The 25288-nt window shown below is 32.2% G+C and overlaps 1 protein-coding gene across 1 annotated transcript in view; it reads left to right on the top strand.

Moving 5' to 3' along the window:
* The window catches only part of LOC132718552 (poly [ADP-ribose] polymerase tankyrase-like), a 41137-nt gene extending 16191 nt beyond the window's left edge, over window positions 1–24946 (top strand). The window contains exons 2-4 of the mRNA XM_060702263.1: window positions 22–116; window positions 8080–8841; window positions 24030–24946. Of these exons, the coding sequence (XP_060558246.1) occupies window positions 8080–8841; window positions 24030–24794 (1527 nt within the window). The 5' untranslated portion in view covers window positions 22–116 and the 3' untranslated portion in view covers window positions 24795–24946. The remainder of the gene's footprint in view (window positions 1–21; window positions 117–8079; window positions 8842–24029) is intronic.
* Window positions 24947–25288: the final 342 nt, after the last annotated feature.

Raw genomic sequence — 25288 nt, 5'->3', positions numbered from 1 at the left:
AGTCTTTGTTTTTCTTTTCAGTATGCACTCCGTCTATATTAATTTCGTGACATATTCAAGGGGAAGCAGTTATGAATGCATTGAGTAAAATATTTAAAGGCTGCCAGAAATAAAAGGTAACGAATCGCATGCGTTTTGTGACAGTTGTTTATACTATTTTGTGTATTAAATGTATGTAAATCGAGCTCCTTATTTACATTTGTAAATGTTGTACATCATAGATTTGACAAACAGGTTCATTTCATTTCATAGAATAACGTTTAAAATCAATTTTTAGTTGAATGATTTTTGTTAATAAGACGGATTGGCTTGTTCGAAATGTTCTTTCAAAACTTTCATTTGCGGACTCTCTCATTATAACTGCATAATCAACTGTATTTTCAAAATGATGGATTGGAGTATCACTACAGTTGTTAGCCGATTTCTTGACGGGATACATGGTTTTTGACCGCAGTAACAAACCACATCTATTCCTCCACGCCAATCTAAGTTGTTAACATAGAGAAATTGGCAGTATCCTGCGAAAGAATGTGCAAATGCTTACACGGACTTGGTTGTTAGGTAACTGTCCAAATGAAATGCATCTTAGCCATACATGGAGTACACAAACAACCACGAACAGACCCAGTCATTCTGAGTCTGCAACATTTTTCGGTTTCACATAGTTTGGGCAACTATTTTTTCGTTCGCTCGTTCATTCATACTTTGTTCTGATGACTTAATTCAGATTATGTGGCTTTATTTTCAATATTACATGTACAATACCTGATATCCTTTAAAACCGTAAACGAAACATTGATATATTTAAAACACTTATTGTTTTATTATAACCACTGACTTGTCAAAAGACAGACTCATAAGAGGTATCTGAGAGTATACCTTAAATTGAAATCTTTCATTAATTCAAGGAACATTGTGTTTCATTAACGAATTTTATACCTTCTATAGTAAGGGCAACAATGAGTTTTAAAACACTTTAGAAATGAGTTAAGAGCTTGTTAGAAATAAAACATAATAACATTTCTGAGGCATAATGGACCTTAAATAATCTTCAAAATTGACCATCAAAATAAAATCCAGCGTAAATCTTTAATTAACACGAAATCTCATGTCTAGCCAAGATATTCAACTTACTGCTTGCTTCCTGTCAGACAAATCAATTTCAACTTGTCTTTAATAAGAAAATGAAAGTGTGTTGAATTCATGCGACCAGGGGCATTTCCGTCAAAAAATTGATTTGATCCAATAATGGGAAAGCTTTTGTGGTGTTATTAGTGCTCGCCTGCAGGAAATAAGAAAGAAACTTGTATTTACTTCAACAGATTTCAACAAATTCATATGAAGGAAATGATTATTATTCTTAAGTCTTTAAGGATACAATTGGTTTATTTCCTGTTTTAATTTTCTGTAATATTATGTTTCATACCTGTGTAAGTTGATGTTATATTTGCCTTATTACGCTTGAATAATAGTCTGTATAGAAAAGATTTTAGTTAAAGGGAAATTATCATAAAATAATTGTAAGCAAATATTAAAACTTGAAATTTCTCCCTTCCTGTAACTTTACGTTTTTAAATAATAGAAATTAATAAAGTGCCTCGACGTTTTAAATTGGGCATCATCAATATTACATCTAACATAATCTATTTGCGTAATACCTTAAGTTGGCTATTTCATCAGTCGTTCTAAGAACAATGTTACTATACAGAAATTGTTAAATTTACATCATTTTAACAAAAAACACCAAAAGCTCATCTTTTTATATTTTCATCCTTTTTCACTATCAATATGATATATATCTACAGATAGTCGCATCGTTACGGTCGCGTCATTCGATCAACTTTACCGCTTAAGGTTCAAATCCCGCCAGGGACGTCGTATTATAAGAAACGATATTGCAAGCCTACAGAAAATCTATTGATTTACTCTGGTGTCCACTCGTGCCTGAAATATTATAATGCTTGAAATGGTACCTGATGTCTTAATACTTGCAGAGAAAGTGGGAAAATTGCCATTTAATCCCAACAAATAAAACCAATGCACATGAATCACACTATTTGATTACGGTGTTGTATAGAAATAACGTCTAGTTGTTTGTGTCGGTATATATCTTAATATGCGTAAATATTTTTTAAAAAGCATAAATCTAAGCACATTTTATCGTTTACTCAGGAAAATATCAACACGCAAAGTCTGTCCTGATATTTAATATAAAGACAGTGACATTTATTACCCCCATTATCAAATTAACCTTGCTTGTAACAGAAAATATCAATAAACTCTTCGGCATTAAATTTGATGTACATCTCTTTTTACAAGCTTTTAGCTAATAACGACTTTCAACTATATGTCGTCTTAAATTGAAAAAAAAGGTTATAAGCGTTTTACACGAGAAGGTTTTAAGTTTCGACCAAGTATCAAGTGATACAAAAAACGAATTGTTATTAATTCAAACACGTCCTTTATTTGTGTATTTAAAGTATCCGTTTCAACAAGTTTCAGTTGCGAATCCAGATTTGATCAAAGACATTTACACGATCTCGAAACAGTAAATATCTTAACTCGAGTGCTACGAGCGTGTTGCCTGGCAACATCTGTAATTTATGCATTTTTGCTTGCAACATTTGTGCAAATACATTGACAGCAAGGACATATAAAACATTAAAAGGAAACATGAATCACGTTAAGGATATTGTTAAAGTTTAGCCAGAGTATTCGTTAAAACAAACAATAGTATCATTACTTTTTCAGATGTCAAATAGGTATATGATGAAATAGAATGCTGGTCGTCCCTTTAACGAACATTTTCTCTAAGCATTGAAGATAGCTTTTCATAGAACCTGGCTTGCTGCTATACCGTTATGTTGATTTTTGTTGCATTATTTAACGCCAAGTATGTTGACTTTGTAAAATAGTCATCAAAGGCAAATATGCGATTGATGTAATTTTATCTAGGTCTGTTATCATCTCTTCTACAAAAATATTTCATTAAGAAATTTTAAGCAATGTTGAAAGCTTAGAAGATAAAAATAGTTTCTGTATTTTATTGCTATTGAGTAAATTTTGTTTTATGCTCCTTGGATCCTTAAATGAAAAAACTTCTCTCTAAGATAACATTTGTACTCACAACAGCAAATTTCAAATGCTGTTTAACAGTTGTTAAACGTATCCAGTATTTCATCCAAGCGAGGTAAAACATTTCTGGTCCTTCGGGATACCTGTTGTCTTCTTAAGTTGGTAAAAACATTATGCACGTCTCACTATTTTTAGTGAGCATACTAGTACTGTGTACGCAATTAAACCTTACCAGCGATTTTACCTATTAATGTTTGTTCTATCAATATCAACATCTTAAGAATATTTCCCGATATTTCAAGACAATTGATCTCATACAAAGTTTTGAATTGTATAAATTGTGTGCTCCTTACATGTTCTTTTTGATAAAATAAGTATGCATTTTTCCACAATAAAAATTATAAGAGAATTTCAAGGTAATATAGTTTGATCCAAGCGTCTTGAATCTTTATGCTATGTTCAATAAGAAAAACTGTTAACATGAAATATTCTTCGCTTAAATTATGTTGATCTATTTTGGTTTGTAGTTTATATATCAATTGCCAATTGGCACACCTGCGATAATCAACAGTCTGTTTAAGTAATTATTTTATTCTAAAAGCCAGGAAACTGTAAACGCAGGTATGATGAATATCCGAAATCCAGGTGCAGGCAGTTATGATTTTATTTACTAATTGTATGTTCTAAGCCCGTTAAGCTCAATCACGGTAGATTTGAAATCCAGGGATCGCTGTTCCGGTCATCGGGCGGGGCGGGGTGTGTCCGTTACAATGGATCTCGGAAATTGGTTCTTTTTGCCATTTGTCACTGACTGTTGATTCGGAAATCTGTGAGTAGTCAATTACTTGCGGAGAAATGGTTATTACTGGTTAGTTATCCAGAAATCCAGTTAGGTAAACTGAACGTCGCGATAAGACCATAATAAAAGTGGCGCAAAAAAGACATATAATTAAAGCAGTACTAGAATATAAAGAAAAATTGCAGTAGCAATATGTACTTGTACCTTCTTACTTAAACATAAGGTTAGGTAGGACTAATACAATAATTTATAACCATATTTGGTTCATTAAAATCTAATAATTAATATGTACATTTGTATATAGTTGATATATGAAAAGGAAGGTACTTATCTTGGCTGATTTGTGCCATTCGTGTTTTCGCGAAAACACGCTAATTAGCGAGTGCGAGGGGCGAGGTTTAAGAAATAAAACGATGGAAGAGCGGGTGCGCTTATTGGCATTTTTTCGCTCTGCGCCCCGCAATTTTTACGTGTTTATTATTGACATTTCGCTTGGCGAGGTTGCGGGTCGAAACACGCTTATAAGCGAGGGCGCGCGGCGAAATTTTATTATTTAACATCGCCCCGCTAATAAGCGTGTTTTCGTCCCGAGACCGCGCCGTTATAGTTCTTAAATCTTGCTCCACGCCCCGCGGAGCGAAGTTTTATTGATTAAACTTCGCCCCGCGCCCTCGCTAATTAACAATTTGCGCCCCCGACCTTTTAACTTGTTAATTTTCGACTTTTCGCTGGGCGAGATCTTGGGGCGAAAACACGAATGGCACAAATCAGCCATCATAGATACTGGATTGACAACTGAAGCTAATAATTATTTTCGAAATCCCATTTTTCGCAGTGCGACTTCTTGATGTTACTGGATTTTAGACAAAGTAATTTCAGTTTTCTCTAACCAACGCGACAAAAGCTTGTGAAATGCTTGCGGCTGGATACGATTCCATCTAATGAGTAATTGCTTTGAAATCTTTTGTGAAGTATTTGCTCGAAGTAAGACAAAGTTATATTGTTTTTTAGATTACTTTAACCAATAGCAATTTGAAATTTATTTCTGTTTTAAATGACCATCTTAGCATTCATTCTTGCTGTTGGTATATAACAATATCCTGGCAAATTGATGAAGAACATACATACTGTAACCCAACGAATATTCGCGACCAATTAATATTCGCTTTATTCGCGGATGGCCACGAAGCGCGAATATTTGTTTGCGCGAATAAGTCCGCACGATTTCGCGAATAAATTAGAGAGGAATTTTTATTTTAGACGTTGTTCATGCAAAGCTACTTGACCGGATATATTCGAATTTTACGGGCACCTCTTAGGAAGTAATGAATTGTTATGAATATTGCCATAAAGCAATAAAAACACAAACTAAGTAAACTACTACTATTTCATAAATATCAAAAGAACTCTATGTCAATATAGCAATCAAAATAAACATCCACATTTTAATACAGTTTATGAAATACTAGTAGGCCTATTGTCAATTACGTTCCGTATAGGGTACTATTTGAATAAATCGTTAACAAAAGTGGGAAAACTATCGAGCATCACAAAAGGCTATTGTTTTTTTGATCCTATAAAATAATTGTTTGAGTGAATTGTTAAGACAAAGTTGGTATAAACCTATCGAGCATCACAAAAGGGTATTGGGTGTACATACTTACAAACAGTGAAATACAAGATGGTTTCATACTAGTATCGCTTTTTACCCGTCAAACTAAACAGCCTGTATAGTTCAGTTAACATCCCTGCATTCTGAAGGTTTATTTTTTATCAACCACCCTTTTAACGACATGTTTAGAAATGAAGACGAACGATGCACATAATATATATATTGAGAAAATGTTTTGCTGAATTGTGATCACAATTCACTTACCAATACAATATAAGGCTAGCGTATTGTTAATCCCATTCAAGACACCAATAATGACCTCAATTATTGAACATTAATAGTCGGCTAATGGATTTGACGGCCCCATCGGACTTTCCAATCCGCGAATTTTTTTTTTTTTCGGAAATCAAGAAAACGCGAACATTAATATTCGCGAATATGTCCGACCTCGGCAAAACGCGAAAATTTGTATCCGCGAATATAAATTGGGTTACAGTATGCTTATTTTATATAATTTATACATTTCATATTCGTACAGTTAAAACGCAAATTTTGCGTAATATTTTTTACTGTATTTGAACAAGAATTATTTCAGCTTAAGATAAAGAAAATATGAGCACTGAACATAATGTTAATTAAATCATTTAAAAGTTATCGAACCTATTGTGTATTAAAAAAGCAATTTGAAAAATGATCATTCAATTATGTAAAATATTTTAAATATGTTTAGAATTGAAATGTTACACGCACAAAATAAATGTTAATATTTATGGGTAAATTGTGAAACGTTTCTTGAAACAAAGGACAGTCAGTTATAGTTACATTGCCATATGTCAATCAGCTATCATTTGCCTACCTATTGCGCTTTTTACTCTTTTTCTTTCTGTATTCAGTCTCAGTTTTAAAGGTCTTATACAATACATTATATCATTTAAGCAGGTCAGTTTAAACGCTTGACTGCAAAAGAAAGAACAAATCAATGTGAAATTAAATAGTATAAAGCTGTATCTAATGAAATGCAACAAATAAAAAGAAAAACAATTATTATAATGATGTTGTTTTCAAAATCTTATGGTAGATTCATAAAAAAGAAAAACATTGAACATAAAATGTCTGTTTTACTATACATACACGAACACCGTACTTAAACAGAATAAAATATTCCGAAACAAAATATTTTGCCGCTATTTCATTTAGGGCTTTATTGGTTGAGATTCGATTGCGTTCATGCGTTAACTGGTCTTAAAAATATACAAAAAGATCTCTTCCATGCAAGCAAATTGGAAGCACTCTTTCTTTTAGAAATTCAAATAACATTTTGCAGCATGTAATTACATGTATATGATTTTAATCCTTTGAAATATGAAGAAAAAATGTTAAAACTGTTATAAACAAAACATAATGGATAATTTGCATGTACTACATAATATTAACTATCAAATATTTATATTTCATATTTAAAACTTCCATTTATGTAGGTGAAACATTGTAAACAATGACAAATAAAATTGAAAATGAGGCCAGTGTCCTTAGCTAGAGTAAAGTTTCTCACGGTTGATGTCAGTTTAAATAAATGAGCCGCGTCACGACCAAACCAACATAATGGGTTTGCGACCAGCATGCATCCGCGCAGTCTGATCAGGATCCATGCTGTTCGCTTACAAACCCTATAACACATAGAGAAACTGATAGCGAACAGCATGGACCCTGATCAGACTGCGCGGATGCGCAGGCTGGTCTGGATCCATGCTGGTCGCAAACCCATTATGTTGGTTTTGACATGACGCGGTTCAAATAACGTTTTATATGTATCATAAAATGTGTACTTTATTGTGATGTGTCTTCGTCCACGAATCTATAATTTACACTTTCTATTAAAAGTAAGTGTTTCAAACTTATCATTAGACTATAAGATAACATTTGTTTCATTTATTTTATTTCATCGGAATAGTGGTATTATGAAGACATTGTTTTGTCTGTATTTTTGCCAAGGTTCAGTTGTGTATAGTAAGCAGGATTTAGTGGATTTTGTTGTATACTTAATGTAAGGATATTGTTAACGATTTTATCTTAACAATAATGACAGACAGGTGTGAGAACGAGGCACGTGTCCTCAAATTAACCGTTATGTTTCTATTGTAATTTTCAAATAACGGACGTACTGTTGCAATACAATTTATAATGTTTTTCAAGATGTATTGTAAAAATATTGTAAATCATGATTTCAATGTTCTAATCTATAAAAGACAATTTTTATATTATTTTAAACGCATAACACAAGGCGGCGTTCTGGTACATGAATCTTTATTATTGAATGCTGACTGAAAACGTTTTTAATTATATTCTATATTGTAAAATTTGATTTTTTCTACATGACTGTCTCGTGTTAGCTGTGAGTTATTAAATAAATCAAATAATGCAGAATATTTAAATTTGTAGCATGTAGATTCTATATTAATTTTTTAGAATCTAAATTCCACATTATACTGTCAGTGCTAGGATATCTGATTATGTTTTAAAGATTTTTTTAAATACCAAATACATTTCAGATCCCTTATTATTATATATTATACCAGTTTCAACCTTGTTGCAGATGGCTGTAAAGATGCAAACAATAACTGTGTTAAAAGCAGAAGAGCCAGTTGAAACAGGCAATAGTGATGACGATGAGGTTGTTCCAAAAATGACGTCACCACAAAGCGCTAAGAGAATTTCGTTTCCAGTCGACTCAATTTTAAATGCTGTAATTCAGGACGGGGATGTGATGGAATTGTTACACATATTGCGGTATCAGCGGTCAGAGTTTGATCTGAATCAAAGAAATCACACGGGTTTGACTGCATTACATTACGCTGTATTGACAAATAACCTTGATTCAGTAAAATTGCTGTTAAATCACGGCGCAAATGTGAGTTCTCAGGATGAATACGGGTTCTCACCTTTGCACACTGCGGCAGCACTTGGATTTTTACAGGTCACTACAATGCTCATCGTTCACGGTGCTGACGTGTTTTCACTGACCAAACACTCGGAGTTACCTATAGACTTAGCTAAAGACATATCAGTGATTAGAGTTCTTTCGAATGAAATGTGTTTAAAGCTTCAAACCGAGCAATATGTAAAATCGTTGATATTTCTGGCAATCAGAACTATGTGTTCAATCATGTGTAAATTTTTCATGTGTATACTCAAAGGAATTATTTTTGTTATGATGTATTTATTTCAAAAGTGTTGTGAATTAAAAACAAAAGGAAAAACTAAACCCGTCGCACGGACAAAAAGCGATTCTATACAAAATATAGGAAATAATGATATTCAAAGTAATGATAAAGAGACGCTTAACAAGAAGCAAAATTGATTAAACAAAAGTTTATGTCACAAAACTTATCACATATCAAGTGTTTGTTATTTGAGTTAACCAAATATTGTTTTATATTATTTTGACGTATTATGTTTTTTTTTAATAAATTATTTTAGTCTGATGATTTTAGTACCTTGATGAATGAAATGTGATGCTGTAGCCTTCATACTATCATTGGTGTTTAATATTTTGAAACAGTTCATCAAAGGAGTTAGTAGTATACAAGGAGTCACTTCTTCCTTTACCGGCACACTTATCATGGTCACAATACTTTAGCAATCTTATGTATTTTTGACAATTGACAGATATACTATGCTCATTCTTGAGTCAAATATCTTAATCACAGAAATTGATTTAAATCTATGAAATTCTTACTAAATATGTCTTACTTGAATAACAAAATAAATAAAAATTATGTATGAGAAGCTGCGATACCTACGGGACATGTAAAGTTGGTCTTTTCCTTAAAAAGAAACTAAAAGTGCGAGTTGTTTTAATAACATACATTCATATTGTGACCACCTATTGAATTGTAGAATTCTAAACATAACACATGTACTTTGTGTGAACTCAAACATGTGTATTTTATATTAGCAAAGAGACTGTGTAGCAATTATCAATATTATCAATATTATCTTATTATAATATATCAAATTTGAGCATAGTATTTCTTTAAACAAAAGTTTGACGTAAACAAAATCAACAAACATCGTGAACATGATTTATGAAAGCAACAGTCTGATATCATTGTAACATCTACACAATTATATAGTTAGCTATAACTGACTTCATCATTTCACCTGGTACATGTAACATCTTACAAATAAGATACAACATATGAAGATAAGAATTAATATGCAGTATCTATATATCTTCTTCCCTTAATAATCCTTTATCCGTTAATAACATGCAAGTTTTGGGTTTATTATTTTGTTTACAAGACAGACAAAAAAATGAAGATATGTTTTATGACAGATAAATCATGCAACCAAAGGTATGTTGCATGTTTCAAAACTATAACCAAATTAAACAACAAAATGAAAATCTTAAAATATATATATATATATATATTTGGGTATAGCAAGATCAGCAATCTATCTTTAGTATTATTTATAAGGAAGCATTATTTATTCTAGCATGCTATTAACCCAATCGTTCAAAGTTCAAACACAAAAGCAGATAAGAGAATCAAAGGGACAACAGATACACGTAACAATAATACAAAATGAAACTACGGTACATATTGTTCTGAATTCAAGTTTGTAGTGATGCAACACAGAGAAATCAATACCTTTGAAGTATTGCAATTTTCCTATATACATGTAATATATGCACAGACATAAGCAGTGAAAAATGTACATCATTATGTGTACACCGTTGCGACTGTCGAAGTTATATTTTTAGCGGTAATGTGTCAAATAAGATATGCTTATAAATCATTTTAAAATAGAAGAATGATTGAAAAGGTATATACATGTATTTATTTACAGAAATTTAACATTAATAAGCCATTCATACAAGTCAGAATATATATCTTGTCAATAGTCACCGTAATGCATACAGAACGGTGTAATACATAAATATAAAGAAAAATTCAAATTGAAAAAGAATAAAATTGTTGATCATTCTTACTTTAAAATATACGTAGTTGAAAATTATTGCAAATAATACTATTTGTTGATAATCAAAACGTTAATCGATCAAGCAACTACAGATTCATGTATTACTAAATCATGTGAATACGCCTTCAAGGAAGTACTTCAAGATATAAATTGTTTCAACATATTAACAATTCCTTTGCTCAAAACAATACTTTAACAAACATCAATAATTGACAATAATTGACAAATAATGCCTTTCGTTGTCAGATGACATAGTATTATATTTTTGACAAATTAAAACAGTTTATATTATATCATTAAACATCTTACAAAAAGACTGCTTGCGATAACATCATGTGTGAAGGGAGATTTTTCACCTTTTAAATGATTTGTTATCAAAATATTATATTAATATTTTAGCTTGTCACCATGTAACTAGAATTATCAAAAATGTTATGCTCAATTGTATATTCATAAAACCTAATTTCATTGCATTTGTGTTATTTTTCTGATATGTTTTAAAGTAATACATACATAAGATTACATTTACGAAAAGAATCATTCAGTTTTTAACAAAGCACTGCTTTAGAAAAAGAATTAGAAAACTATTACTTTTAGTAGTCACCATACTATTACTATACCGGGAGTTACTTTAAATGTTGTGTGATACATAATTTTACATGTCTCAAGAAAGCTTTCAAAAAACTAACGTTTACTGCAATAGATTCTATTTTAAAGCGTTTAACTTACAGCGAGTATAGATGCAGTTAATGTTTAAAAAATTTCAACCACTCTATTTCAGATCCGTAATCTTCGCCTAAATTTCTATTTATTGCGATGGATTTACATTAAGTTATTTACGTTATTTTCTTTGCTAAGCAGCTTATCAGACAACAATTACATTTTGGTTTTGTAGACAGGAAACTCACACTTGAACAACTTTTAATGTTTAGCTTTTCAACTCTGAAAGGTTGGATTATATCATTTGATGGTTCAGTTTATGGGCTTTCATATTTTACAGCATAAATACAAGTTGACCTTCAAAGAAAGACAAAGACCCTTTTGGACAATGTCATCATTCAAACAAATGAAGCTGGATAATGATGTTGTTTAAGATACACAAAATGCATTGATGATGGTCAATTATTTGTATTGTAATGCATGTTCTTTGCATGGTGTGTATAGGACTTTTTATATTTGCCTTCATTAAAAAACTGTCGTCTAGTACATTTATTTATGCCATTATTCACTTTGCCATATCAATTTTATATTGTTTGTTTGACAATGTTTTGAAATCAACAAATTCAATCGCTCTGTATCGATATTTGCAAACTAAAATATTCATTATAAAATCCGAGTCTAGTGAATAATTTCATATAAATTGTTATCATTGGTTCATTACTTGATACCATTGCGAAAATCTTTCTGATATATGTCGTTAGTTTATGGTCGACTGAGATCATATTAGCTTCGAGAACCCATACAAAATAATAACAAAAGGCTTGATAACGACACAATTAGTTTAACGGCGAGCAACTTCAACATAACTGGTAACACCATTGATTTTCGTTATGCTTTTTTCCAATTGCATCAAAGGATTGAAAAACATCGTCGCTACATATAGCTCTTACAATTAGATTATTTGACATAAGTGTGTCAATGATCTAAGAATATGTTATATCGAATCCCGCCGCGGACCTTGGATTATTAATGAAAGAAAGCTACCAAGCAAGCTAAAGGAATGTCGCTGGATCTATTAAGGGACATTCTTGTGATCTGAAATAGTGCCCATAGAGCGTAGCTCATCCTCCGCCAGAAAATCTAGAGTCTTACTGTGAGTGGCGATGTGCATTAAAAAAAACAAAGTACACAATTAATGATCACAATTCACAATATTCAATTACGGAATTTATATGATGATGTCGATTTGTCTAAGACGGCTTCTTGTCAGTCTGTAAGTTACAATCATGAATTAGACAAATATATACAATATGTCTGATCCAGTGTAAAATGTGAAGACAGACAAAGTAGTTTCTGTCATGATTATACTGTATAGCTTAAGAACATTCAATAAATGAATAATCTTGACTATAGTAGAAAAATAGAATTTTATAAAAAAGATTTTTTTTTGCACAAAAGTTGATGTGCATGGATTTTCATTCTTTAAATCCAACACGTTTCAATTGCCAACTCAATATTAAACAAAAGATTCTGAAAAAACGTTAGGTCTGTAAGATAATCTTTGTTGAATGTTCGCGATAAGTTGTAACATCTGTCAAAACATGTATAAATAAAACAGATAAGATTGAAACATCGATGGGTGTTTGTTGTCCGTGTGCCGTCCACAATTATTGCTTCACAAGACATCTCTGTAATCAATTGTTCAAAGTTTATTTAAACTGCCTGCCAGATTTCATATCTACGGCATGGAAGTTTAAAATATGATTTAATATATAAAAGTGTACCATTTCAATAATTTCAAGGTTTAGAGCTTAGATATTTGGTGAAAAGCATTGTGTGTAGAAGTTTTCCTCCAAATTAGTCCAAGTTTTTGTCCTTGGGTTCACGCTTGCCGAAGCCCTGTCACAAGAATTATTATAAACTGATAAAGTCTAAGTAAAATTTCTTCTTCTCTGCACCTATATGTCAATGACCTAAGGCATTTTATGTATGACACTGTAAAGTTTACTTCTTTCTTTCGATATATTGTTTAAATATAATGGAGTTTTAGGTTGTAGATTTAAGGCCTGCAGGTCTTTTGCCTGTTTTTTGTTATTTCCTTTTTTAATTATTTTACTCCTCCAAAATAAAACTTCTCTCTCTCTCTCTTCCTTTACCAAGAAATACTAAACTTCTGACATTGTAGCTTTCATCGTTGCTGATATTTGTATGTAGCTTAATCAATAAAGAATGAATGTATTAAGCTGTCGTATTTTTAAGAAGATATCGTTAGTGTTGAAAGTACTGTTATTATTGCTCGAAATACCGCATCTAAACGAATGTAGTACAAATCTAGTTTAACGGATATAATATTAGATGATACATGTAGATACATCTCACAGGAGGAGAATTATTATTACAATGTACAGTAGGGTTGATAATTAATGTGTTTTGAATATAAAGGTTTATTGTAAAGGATTTAATGGTATCTGTTTCAGATAGAAGGCCTTCTTTTGTTTAAAGTATTCATCCTAATTGTGATAACATATTAGCGTATATCACATATATGTAATAGCAATGAACAGTTTTACAGTAATATTTTTGTTATTCTTTTATATTTATTTACTTAGTTTTCACCATATATAACATCACACATGATATATGAAACATACTTAAATAAACAGTTTCCGATTCCAAAGTTATTCAAGCCATAAAAGTGAGAGAAATTCGATATTTAAAAGCAATAAACCGTTTAAGTAAACTGCAATTTGTTTTCAAGGGAACGCTTTTCATTTCTTACAATTTGCAACATAATAAATAATGGACACGAAAAGAAAGCTTTTTTATATATCTTTTCTTTCTGTTGAAGAATTATACTTAAGTTTTCTCAAGAATATAGAGTAAAATTCAGAGAAACTATTTATAATTGTGGTTTTGTAATAAGTTTGCCCTTGAGTTAAATGTATTTTTCGTAATTACCCTTTATATTACAATATTACAATATAAGAGTATTCTCTATATGGACACCCACATAGACACATTTAACGTAATCATCTGGAATTTGAAACTACAAGAATGCCATCATAAAGTAATTTGATGTATATAAGCAGGGGTAAAAATATCATAAGTACTTATGCCTGGAGTATCTTTGAAATGTCATATAATATTCGAAACGTTTTTTAAATCTGTTTTCTTATGTAATTTGCTAAAACATGTATATTTGTATATTTAAGAATTCTCTGTTAACTTACATTTAATTTGTATTTTAAACAATACAGTGATAGAAATGGATTTAACTCAATACAGGATTGGTGCAGTACCTCTAGACGCTTGCAGAAATCATGATCACAAAAAGACAAATATCGTTTTTTTTGCCGATTTTTACATTTTTCATTCATTATCATACATAAATTGGTGTGAAAAGATGAATTAAACCTATTAAAGTTCGTTCCGTTGGGTAAAAAGGCAAGATTTTAGTATTTTTTTATTCAAGCGCCTTGCCCGGTATATACCGGAATACGGTATTTAGTGTGGTGCTCCAATCCTTTTTTTAGTGTCACTCGATAGAAATACCTAACAATGGATGAAAGCTGTTTTACCATTGATTCGTTCATAGCCATAGGAGAAATTTTTAAACGTAAAACATCGCAGTGCAAAAGAGTATATATAGTAACGTAAATGTGCCAGCATAAGTTTGATACATACACATTTGTTTTACAAAATCTTGTTTATTAATAAACAAATAATAAGAAAAAAAATCATAATTTTTTATTTTATTTCATTTCGTTTTATTTTATTTTTTCATTATTTTTGTGAGTTTTTGATACATGATTTGTTATTTTTGTGTGTTTTGTGAGATAATGAATATCTATGTACATGTTTTTATTTGCCAAGAAAACAAATCATCTCTATGGAAATAAATCAATAAAGAAAGGTAAAGTCGAAAAGTAGTTGTTTTTACACTGTCTATGTTAAATAGATACAACCAAACTCTTTAACAAAAATAATTAATGACATTATTTATTTTATCTAGACAGATATTATCATATTAAAAGGCAGTATCCGATAATGCATAAACAAATTCCGCACCATAGGTAAATAACAAATAAATTATTTGATACATCTGATATGTCAAATATATTAAATTCAGCATTCAGGAAAGAAATGTTAATAAGTCTGGAACTTTACTTGATATAATTTAATTTTCTAGAACATTGGATGTTTACTTATCATTATCGTTGTTTCTTGTTGTGATTTTGTTTGCTTTTTTACTAATGTAGATAAGGCGAATATTATAAGAATTATGATTTTTGGCAGATTATATGGACATTTATAATTACGGTTGTTTGCATATACCAATATTAACCGAACCGCTTACCTGCCAAGAATCTGTGTAACGAATTGATAAAACAACAAACTGACTTTTTAAACGATTAGAATAATAAAATGCATTAATGCACAAGTTTAAAGGCAGACATATATAAAGCTGATATGAACATAATGCATGAATATTCACTAATTATACAAAATAATTTTAGTTCGATTGTGTTGGAGGCTATAACCTTATTGATACACTCTCATTTCATGTAAAGTTTCTTGCTAAGATTACTAGTCCGACGCGTTAACCACTCGGCCACGCCGCCACTCTATGTATTAGGAGAGTTGGCAGAAGTTATTAGAGCTGGCTATCTCAAATCCGTTATTTACTTGTTTAAAACATATTTAACTACTGATAACACATTGATAAGTACTCTGCCATAAATATGGTTCACCTGGTAGTCGTAATTTCCTTTTATTAGTTATATTTACAAAGTATTTTTGTCCTCGGTTCTTTACACGCCATGTACGTTCATTGTCGTATTCAATACTTTATAAGGATTGCCTCATCATTTTAAGTTATGTGATTGTCAAATCTGCTTACCAATTAAAGATAGAATTTAATTTCAATTTTATTTATAGTTCAATACAATAATTGAAATGTTTTCAAATACCAAAATCAAACATTAATAAAAATGTATTTCTAGATTTATTCATGATTTAACCAACTCTACTGTCCCGTCATTTGATTTAAGTGTTTGTTTGTTTTTTCAGTATGCACTCCGTCCACAGTTATTTCGTGACTTATTCCAGACGACGCAGCTATGAATAGATTTAGTAAAGTATTTAAAGGCTGTCAAAAATAAAAGGTAACGAATCACATTCATAGAATGACGTTTAAAATAAATCTTTAGTTGAACGATTTTTGTTCATAAGACGGATTAGCTTGTTCGAATTGTTCTTTCAAAACTTTCATTTGCGAATTCTCTCATTATAACTGCATAATCAACAGTATTTCCAAAATGATGGATTGGAGTATCAGTAGTTACTAGTTAGCCGATTTCTTGACGGGATACATGGTTTTTGACCGCAGTTACAAACCACATCTATTCCTCCATGCAAATCTAAGTTGTTAACATAGAGAAATTGGCAGTATACTGCTAAAGAATGCGCAAATGCTTACACGGACATGCTCGTTAGGTAACTGCCCAAATGAAATACATCTTAGTCGTACATGGAGTACACAAACAACCATGAACAGACCCAGTCATTCTGAGTCTGCAACATTTTTCGGTTTCATAGTTTTGGCGAATATTTTTACGTTCGCTCGTTCATTCATACTTTGTTCTGATGATTTGATTTAGATTATGTCGCTTTATTTTCAATATTACATGTACAATAACTGATATCCTTTAAAACCGTAAGCGAAACATTGATATTTTTAAAAAACTTATTATGTTTTATTTTAATACTGACTTGTCAAAAGACAGAATCATAACATGTATGTGAAAGTATACCTTAAATTGAAATCTTTCATTAATTAAAGGGACATTGTGTTTCATAAACGAATTTTTATACCTTCTTTAGAAATGGCAACAATGAGTTTTAAAACACTTTAGAAATGATTTAAGAGCTGGTTAGAAAGAAAAACATAAAAACATTTCTGAGGCATAATGGACCTAAAATAATCTTCAAAATTGACCATCAACAAATGTTCACAGGGTCAAGTATACATTGTCCGTCTTGCCAAGTGCTGTATATTTTTGGTCTGTTCGTGACCATGCCTGTCTCTGTATATTTATATGTTAATGTCCATGTCCCTTATTGTTTTCCGTAGTTATTTCTTTAATTCATACACTCATAGCTCATATCTCATATCCAATAGCCGTTACCTATATATAATAGTACTTTATAACCTTTTCAATATCTTCGATTAACTTTTCTCGCTAATATTTCAATTTCCCCGCCAATCTGCACAACGCATGCGCACTTGAATTGAGAAATTGTTGGCGCAGGCCACGGTTTGGTTGTAGTGAAGAATAAATATTTTGAGTAGCGCATACTTGTCTTTTTACAGGTAAATAGACTTTTGCAGATGATGCTATTATTATTCATATATTTTTGCCATTCATCGATTATTGTGATTTTCATATTTTGCACTTGAATTGAGAAATTGTTGGCGCAGGCCACGGTTTTGTTGTAGAGAAGAATAAATATTTTGAGTTGCGCATACTTGTCTTTTTACAGACCCCTCTACCCCAGGTCCAGAACTCACAGCAGAGTCAACGACCCCTTAGTTTCGTTTGAGCTGCGATCCAGCGTAAATCTTTAATTAACACGAAATCTCATGTCTAGCCAAGGTATTCAACTTACTGCTTGCTTCCTGTCAGACAAATCAATTTCAACTTGTCTTTAATAAGAAAATGAAAGTGTGTTGAATTCATGCGACTAGGGGCATTTCCGTCAAATAATTGATTTGATCCAATAATGGGAAAGCTTTTGTGGTGTTATTAGTGTTCACCGGCAGGAAATTAGAAAGAAACTTGTATTTTCTTCAACAGATTTCAACAAATTCATATGAAGGAAATGATTATTATTCTTAAGTCTTTAAGGAAACAATTGGTGTATTTCCTGTTTTAATATTTTGTAATATTATGTTTCATACCTGTGTAAGTTGATGTTATATTTGCATTATTACGCTTTTATATTAGTTAGTATAGAAAAGGTCTTAGTTAAAGGAAAATTATAATAAAATAATTGTAAACAAATATTAAAACTTGAAACGTCTCCCTGCCTGTAACTTAACGTTTTTTAAATAATTTGAAATAGAAAGGTACCTCTGAAATTAATAAAGTGCCTCGACTTTGCAATAAGTGTTAAATTTAGCATCGTAAATATTACATCTAACATAATCTATTTGCGTAATGCCTTAGTTATTTACCAGTCGTACAAAGAACAACGTTACTACACAGAAAATTGTTAAATTTATATCATTTCAACAAAAAACACCAAATGCTTATCTTTTTTTATATGTTCATGCTTTTTCATTATTAATAATTTTATGATATATATCTACAGATAGTCGCATCGTTACGGTCGTGTCATTCGATCAACTTTACCGCTAAAGGTTCGAATTCCGTCAGGGACGTCGCATTATAATAAACAATTTTGCAAGCATAAGGAAAATCTATTGATTTACTCTGGTGCCCACTCGTGCCTGAAATATTATAATGCTTGAAATGGTACCTGATGTCTTAATACTTGCAGAGAAAGTGGGAAAATTGCCATTTAATCTCAACAAATAAAACCAATGCACATGCACTTCACATTATTTGATGACCGTGTTATACAGAAATAATTTCTAATTGTTTGTGTGGGTATATATCTTAATTTGCTAAACACAAATGAAAAAGCATAAATTTAAGCATATATTATCCTTTACTCAGGAAAATATCAACACGCAAAGTCTGTCCTGATATTTAATATACAGACAGTGAAATTTATTACCCTCATTATCAAATTAACCTTCCTTGTAACAGAAAATATCAATAAACTCTTCGGCAGTAATTTTGATGTACATCCCTTTTTAGCAAATATTGACTTTCAACTGAATGTCGTCTCAAATTGAACAAAGGTAATAAGCGTTTACAGGAGAAAGTTTTAAGTTTCCACCAAGAATCAAGCTATAATACAAAAAAACGAATTGTTTTTAATTCAAACACGTCCTATATTTGTGTATTTAAACTATCCGTTTCGCGAATCCCGATTTGATCAAATACATTTACACGATCTAAAAACAGTAAATATTTTGACTCGAGTGTTGCTGGCAACATCTGTAATTTATGCATTTTTGCTTGCAACATTTGTGCAAATAAATACATTGACAGCAAGGACATATAAAACATTAAAAGGAAACATAAATCACTTTTAGGTTATTGTTAAAGTTAAGCCAGAGTATTCTTTAAAAACAAACAAAACTATCATTACTTTTTCGGATATCAAATAGTTATATGATGAAACAGAATGCTAGGCATCCCTTTAAAGAACATTTACCCTAAGCATTGAAATTACCTTTTCATAGAATCTGGCTTGCTGCTATACTGTTATGTTGATATTGGGTCATATTATCGCATTATTTAACACAAAGTATGTTGACTTTGTAAAGTAGTCATCGAAGGCAAATATGCGATTGATGTAATTGTATCATGGTCTGTTATCATCTTTCTACAACAATATTTCATTAAGCAATTTTAAGCAATGTTGAAGGCTTAGGACATAAAAATAGTTTCTGTATTTTATTGCTATTTAGTAAATTTTGTTTTATGCTCCTTGGATCCTTAAAAGAAAAAAATCTTCCCTCTAAGATAACATTTGTACTCACAAAGCAAATTTCAAATGCTGTTTGACTGCTGTAAAACGTATCCGGTATTTCATCCAAGCTATGTAAAACATTTCTGGTCCTTCGGGATACCTGTATTCTTCTTAAGTTGGTAACACATTGTGCACGTCTCACTATCTTTAGTGAAGTTACTAGTACTGTGTACGCAATTAAACCTATTAATGTTTGTTCTATCAATATCAACATCTTAAGAATATTTCCCGATATGTTTCAAGACAATTGATCTTATACGAAATTTTGAATTGTATAAATTGTGTGCTCCTTACATGTTCTTTTTGATAAAATAAGTATGCATTTTTCCACAATAAAAATTATAAGAGAATTTCAAGGTAATATAGTTTGATCCAAGCGTCTTGAATCTTTATGCTATATTCAATAAGAAAAACTGTTAACATGAAATATTCTTCTCTTAAATTATGTTGATCTATTTTGGTTTGTAGTTTATATATCAATTGCCAATTGGCACACTTGCGATAAACAACAGTCTGTTTAAGTAATTATTTCATTTTAAAGCCAGGAAACTGTTAACGCAGATATGATAAATATCCGAAACCCAGGTGCAGGCAGTTATGATTTTATTTACAATTTTATGTTCTAAGCCCGTTAAGCTCAATCACGGCAGATTTGAAATTCAGGGATTGCTGTTTAGATCATCGGGCGGGGCGGGGTGTGTCCGTTACAATAGATCTCGGAAATTGGTTCTTATGGCCTGTTGATTCGGAAATCATGTGAGTAGTCAATTACTTGCGGAGAAAATGGTTATTACTAGTTAGTAATCAGGAAAAGCCAGTTAGGTGGACTGAACGCCGTGATAAGACCATAAATTTAATAAAAGTGGCGCAAGAAAAGACATATAATTAAAGCAGTACTAGAATCTGAAGAAAACCTGCAGTAGCAATATGTACTTGTACCTTCTTACTTATACATAAGGTAAGGTAGGACTTATACAATAATTTTTCAACCATATTTGGTTCATTAAAATCTGATAATTAATATGTACATTTGTATATAGATGATATATGAAAAAGTAGGTACTCATCATGCTGATTTGTGCCATTCGTGTTTTCGCCCCGCGACCCCGTCAAGCGATTAACAAGTTAGAATGGCGGGGGGGGGGGCGGAGCGAAATAACGCTAATTAGCGATGGCGCAGGGCGAAGTTTAATAAACCAAACTTCGTCCCGCAGTGTCGCAAATAAGCGTGTTTTCACTCCGCGCCCCCGCCATTTTAACATGTTTATTATCGACTTTTCGCTTAGCGGGGTCGCGGGACGAAAACACGCTTATAAGCGAGGGTGCAAGGCGAAGTTTTATTTATTTTACTTCGCCCCACGCCCCCGCTAATTATCGTGTTTCTGTCCCGCGACCTACCATTTTATTTTTTAAATCTCGCTACGCGCCCTCGCGGGGTGAAGTTTTATTTATTAAACTTTGCCCCGCTCCCTCGCTGATTAGGGTGTTTTCGCTCCGCGGCCCCGCCATTTAAACTTGTTCATTATCGACATTTGGCTTAGCGGGGTCGCGGGACGAAAACACGCTAAAAAGCGAGGGCGCACGGCGAAGTTTTATTCATTTTACTTCGCCCCACGCCTCCGCTAATTATTGTGTTTCTTTCCCACGACCCGCCGTTTTATTTCTTAAATCTCGCTCCGCGCCCTTGCGGGTGAAGTTTTATTTATCAAACTTTGCCCCGCTCTCTCGCTTATTAGCGTGTTTTCGTTCCGCGCCCCGCCATTTTAACTTGTTCATTGCGAACATTTCGCTTAGCGGGGTCGCGGGACGAAAACACGCTTATAAGCGAGGGCGAAGATTCATTTATTTTACTTCGCCCCACGCCCCCGCTAATTATCGTGTTTCTGTCCCGCGACCCGCCGTTTTATTTCTTAAATCTCGCTCCGCGCCCTTGCGAGGTGAAGTTTTATTTATCAAACTTTGCCCCGCTCCTTCGCTGATTAGCGTGTTTTCGTTCCGCGCCCCGCCATTTTAACTTGTTCATTATCGACATTTCGCTTAGCGGGGTCGCAGGACGAAAACACGCTAACTCGTGGGGGTACGCGGCGAAGTTTTATTTATTTAACTTCGCCCCGCGCCCCCGCTGATAATTGTGTTTTCGTTATGCGTCCCCACCGTGTTATTTAATAAATCTCGCTCCGCGCCCCCTCGGGGCGAAGTTTTATTTAACTTCTCCCGCGCCCTCGCTAATTAGCATGTTTTTTACAACATAAATATATACAGTAAGCATATACAACCACACTGATATATTTCGTGGATTGGAAAACAAGCCCCCGCCGTTTTAACTTGTTAATTTTCGACTTTTCGCTTGGCGGGGTCGCGGTTCGAAAACACGTATGGCACAAATCAGCCGTCATATGTATTGAAGCTAATAATTCTTTTCGAAATCACAAGTTTGCGACTCCTTGATGTCAATGGTTTCTAGACAAAGCAATTTCAGTTTTCTATAAACAATGCGACAAAAGCTTGTGAAATACTTGTGGCTAGATACGATTCCATCTAATGAGTAATTGTTTTGAATTCTTTTGTGAAGTATTTGTTCGAAGTAAGACAAAGTTATATTGTTTTTTAGATTACTTTAACCAATAACAATTTGTAATTTATTTCTGTTTTACATGACCTTCTTAGCATTCATTTTTGCTGTTGATATATAACAATATATTTCGTGGAAAAAACATACATGTGCTTATTTTATATATTTTATACATTTCATATTCGTACGATTAAAATGCAATTTGTGCGTAATATTTTTCACTGTATTCGAAAAATGATGTTTTTCAGCTTAAGATAAAGAATATAATTATGAGCACTCAACATAATGTTTATCAAATCATTGTTTAGTTATTGAAACTATTGTGTATCAAAGACGAAATTTAAGAAAGAATCATTTAATTTTGTAAAATAGTTTAGATATGTTTAGAATTGAAATGTAACATATATGTACTACATAACATTAGCAATCAAATATTTATATATTCATATTTAAAACTTCATGTAGGTAAAACATTGTTAACAATGACAAATAAAATTGAAAATGAGGCCAGTGTCCTCAGCTAGAGTAAAGTTTCTCACGGTTGATGTCACGCAGTTTAAATAAATGAGCCGCGTCACGACAAAACCAACTTAATGGGTTTGCGACCAGCATGGATCCAGACCAGCCTGCGCATCCGCGCAGTCTGATCAGGATCCATGCTGTTCGCTTACAAACCCTATAACACATAGAGAAACTGATAGCGAACAGCATGGATCCTGATCAGACTGCGCGGATGCGCAGGCTGGTCTGGATCCATGCTGGTCGCAAACCCATTATGTTGGTTTTGACATGACGCGGCTCAAATAACGTTTTATATGTATCATAAAATGTGTACTTTATTGTGTTGTGTCTTCGTCCACGAATCTACTAATTTATTACTTGCTGTTAAAAGTAAGTGTTTTAAACTTATCATTAGACTATAAGACAACATTTGTGTCACTTATTTAATTTCATCGGAATAGTTTTATATTGTATTCTATGATATAAAGACGTTGATTTGCGCGCATTATATGCCAAGCTTCAGTTGTGTATAGCAAACAGGATTTAGTGGATTTGTTGTATACTAAATGTAAAGAAATTGTTAACGTTTTTATCTTAACAATAATGACAGACAAGTGTGAGAACGAGGCACGTGTCCTCAACTGAGTCGTTAGTTTTAAAGAACGGACATTTTGTTTGTTCACTAATGATGCAATACAATTTTTAATAATTTTCAAGATATGTTTTAAAAATATAATAGATCATGTATTTCATGTGTGAGTTCTAATCGAAAAATGAAATTTTCTATATTATTTTATACGCATGAGACAAGGCGACGTTCTCGTACATGTATTTTCATTATTGGTTGTTGGCGGAAAACGCTTTTAATTATTATATTTTATATTGTAAAATTTGCATTTTTCTAAATGACAATCTTCAAAGGGGAGAATAACGCCGGGATTCGCCCCAGTGTGTCTTGGGTTAGCTGTGAGTTTTTAAATAAATTAAATTTTACAGATGTTTTATTAAGTTTGTTGCTAATGTTGATAATTTAAATTATATCTTCTACTGTCAGTGCTAATATTTTGGATTTATGTTTTAATATGATTTCTTTTTGAATACCAAATACATTTTCAGATTGCTTACTAGAATATATAATACCATTTACAACTTTGTTGCAGATGGCTGTAAAGATGCAAACAATAACTGTGTTAAAAGCAGAAGAGCCAGTTGAAGCAGGCAATAGTGATGACGATGAGGTTATTCCAAAAATGACGTCATCACATAGCGCTAAGAGAATTTCGTTTCCAGTCGACTCAATTTTAAATGCTGTTATTCAGGACGGGGATGTGATGGAATTGTTACACATATTGCGATATCAGCGGTCAGAGTTTGATCTGAATCAAAGAAATCACACGGGTTTGACTGCATTACACTACGCTGTATTGACAAATAATCTTGATTCTGTAAAGTTGCTGTTAAATCACGGCGCAAATGTGAGTTCTCAGGATGAATACGGGTTCTCGCCTTTGCATACTGCGGCAGCACTTGGATTTTTACAGGTCACTACAATGCTCATCGTTCACGGTGCTGACGTGTTTTCACTGACAAAACATTCGGAGTTACCTATAGACTTAGCTAAAGACATATCAGTGATTAGAGTTCTTTCGAATGAAATGTGTTTAAAGCTGCAAACCGAGCAATATGTAAAATCTTTGATATTTCTGGCAATCAGAACTACGTGTGCAATTATGTGTAAATTTTTCATGTATATTCTCAAAGGAATTATTTTTGTTATGATGTATTTATTTCAAAAGTGTTGTGAATTAAAAACGAAAGGAAAAACTAAACCTGTCACACGGACAAAAAGCGATTTAATACAAAATATAGGAAACAATGATATTCAAAGGAATGATAAAGAGACGCTTAACAAGAAGCAAAATTGATTAAACAAAAGTTTATGTCACAAAACACAGTACATATCAAGCGTTTGTTATTTGATTTAACCAAATATTGTTTTATATTATTTTGACGTATTATGTTTTTAATAAATTATTTTAGTCTGTTGATTTGAGTACCATGTTGAAAGAAATGGTAATGAATATGGTAGACTAAGCGCAGATAAAGCCGCACTGCCGGAAAGTTCATATTCCTGACTTCGAGTCATAAGTACATGAAGTACCTGCATGTTATGATGGGTTTTTGTTAGTTTGATACAGTTCATCAAGGGAATTAGGACTATCTTAAGAGTCACACTAATCGTGGTAGCAATACTTGAACAATGTAATTTTGACAGTCGACAGATATACTGTGCTCATTAAGAATAAATACTAAGAATAAATATACTATGTATGGCAAGCTGCACGACAATTTCAGTTGGTCCTTTTTAAAAAGGAACTTGTCAGTTGTTTAAGTCAGCACATGTTTATTTTATATTGTG

This window comes from Ruditapes philippinarum, unplaced genomic scaffold (assembly GCF_026571515.1).
Source record: "Ruditapes philippinarum isolate M1 unplaced genomic scaffold, ASM2657151v2 ctg1098_1_1_1_1, whole genome shotgun sequence".
In the NCBI taxonomy this organism is placed as follows: Eukaryota; Metazoa; Mollusca; class Bivalvia; order Venerida; family Veneridae; genus Ruditapes; species Ruditapes philippinarum.
The sequence above is the reverse complement of the archived record's forward strand: the minus strand, read 5'-3'. Positions and strand labels throughout refer to the sequence as shown.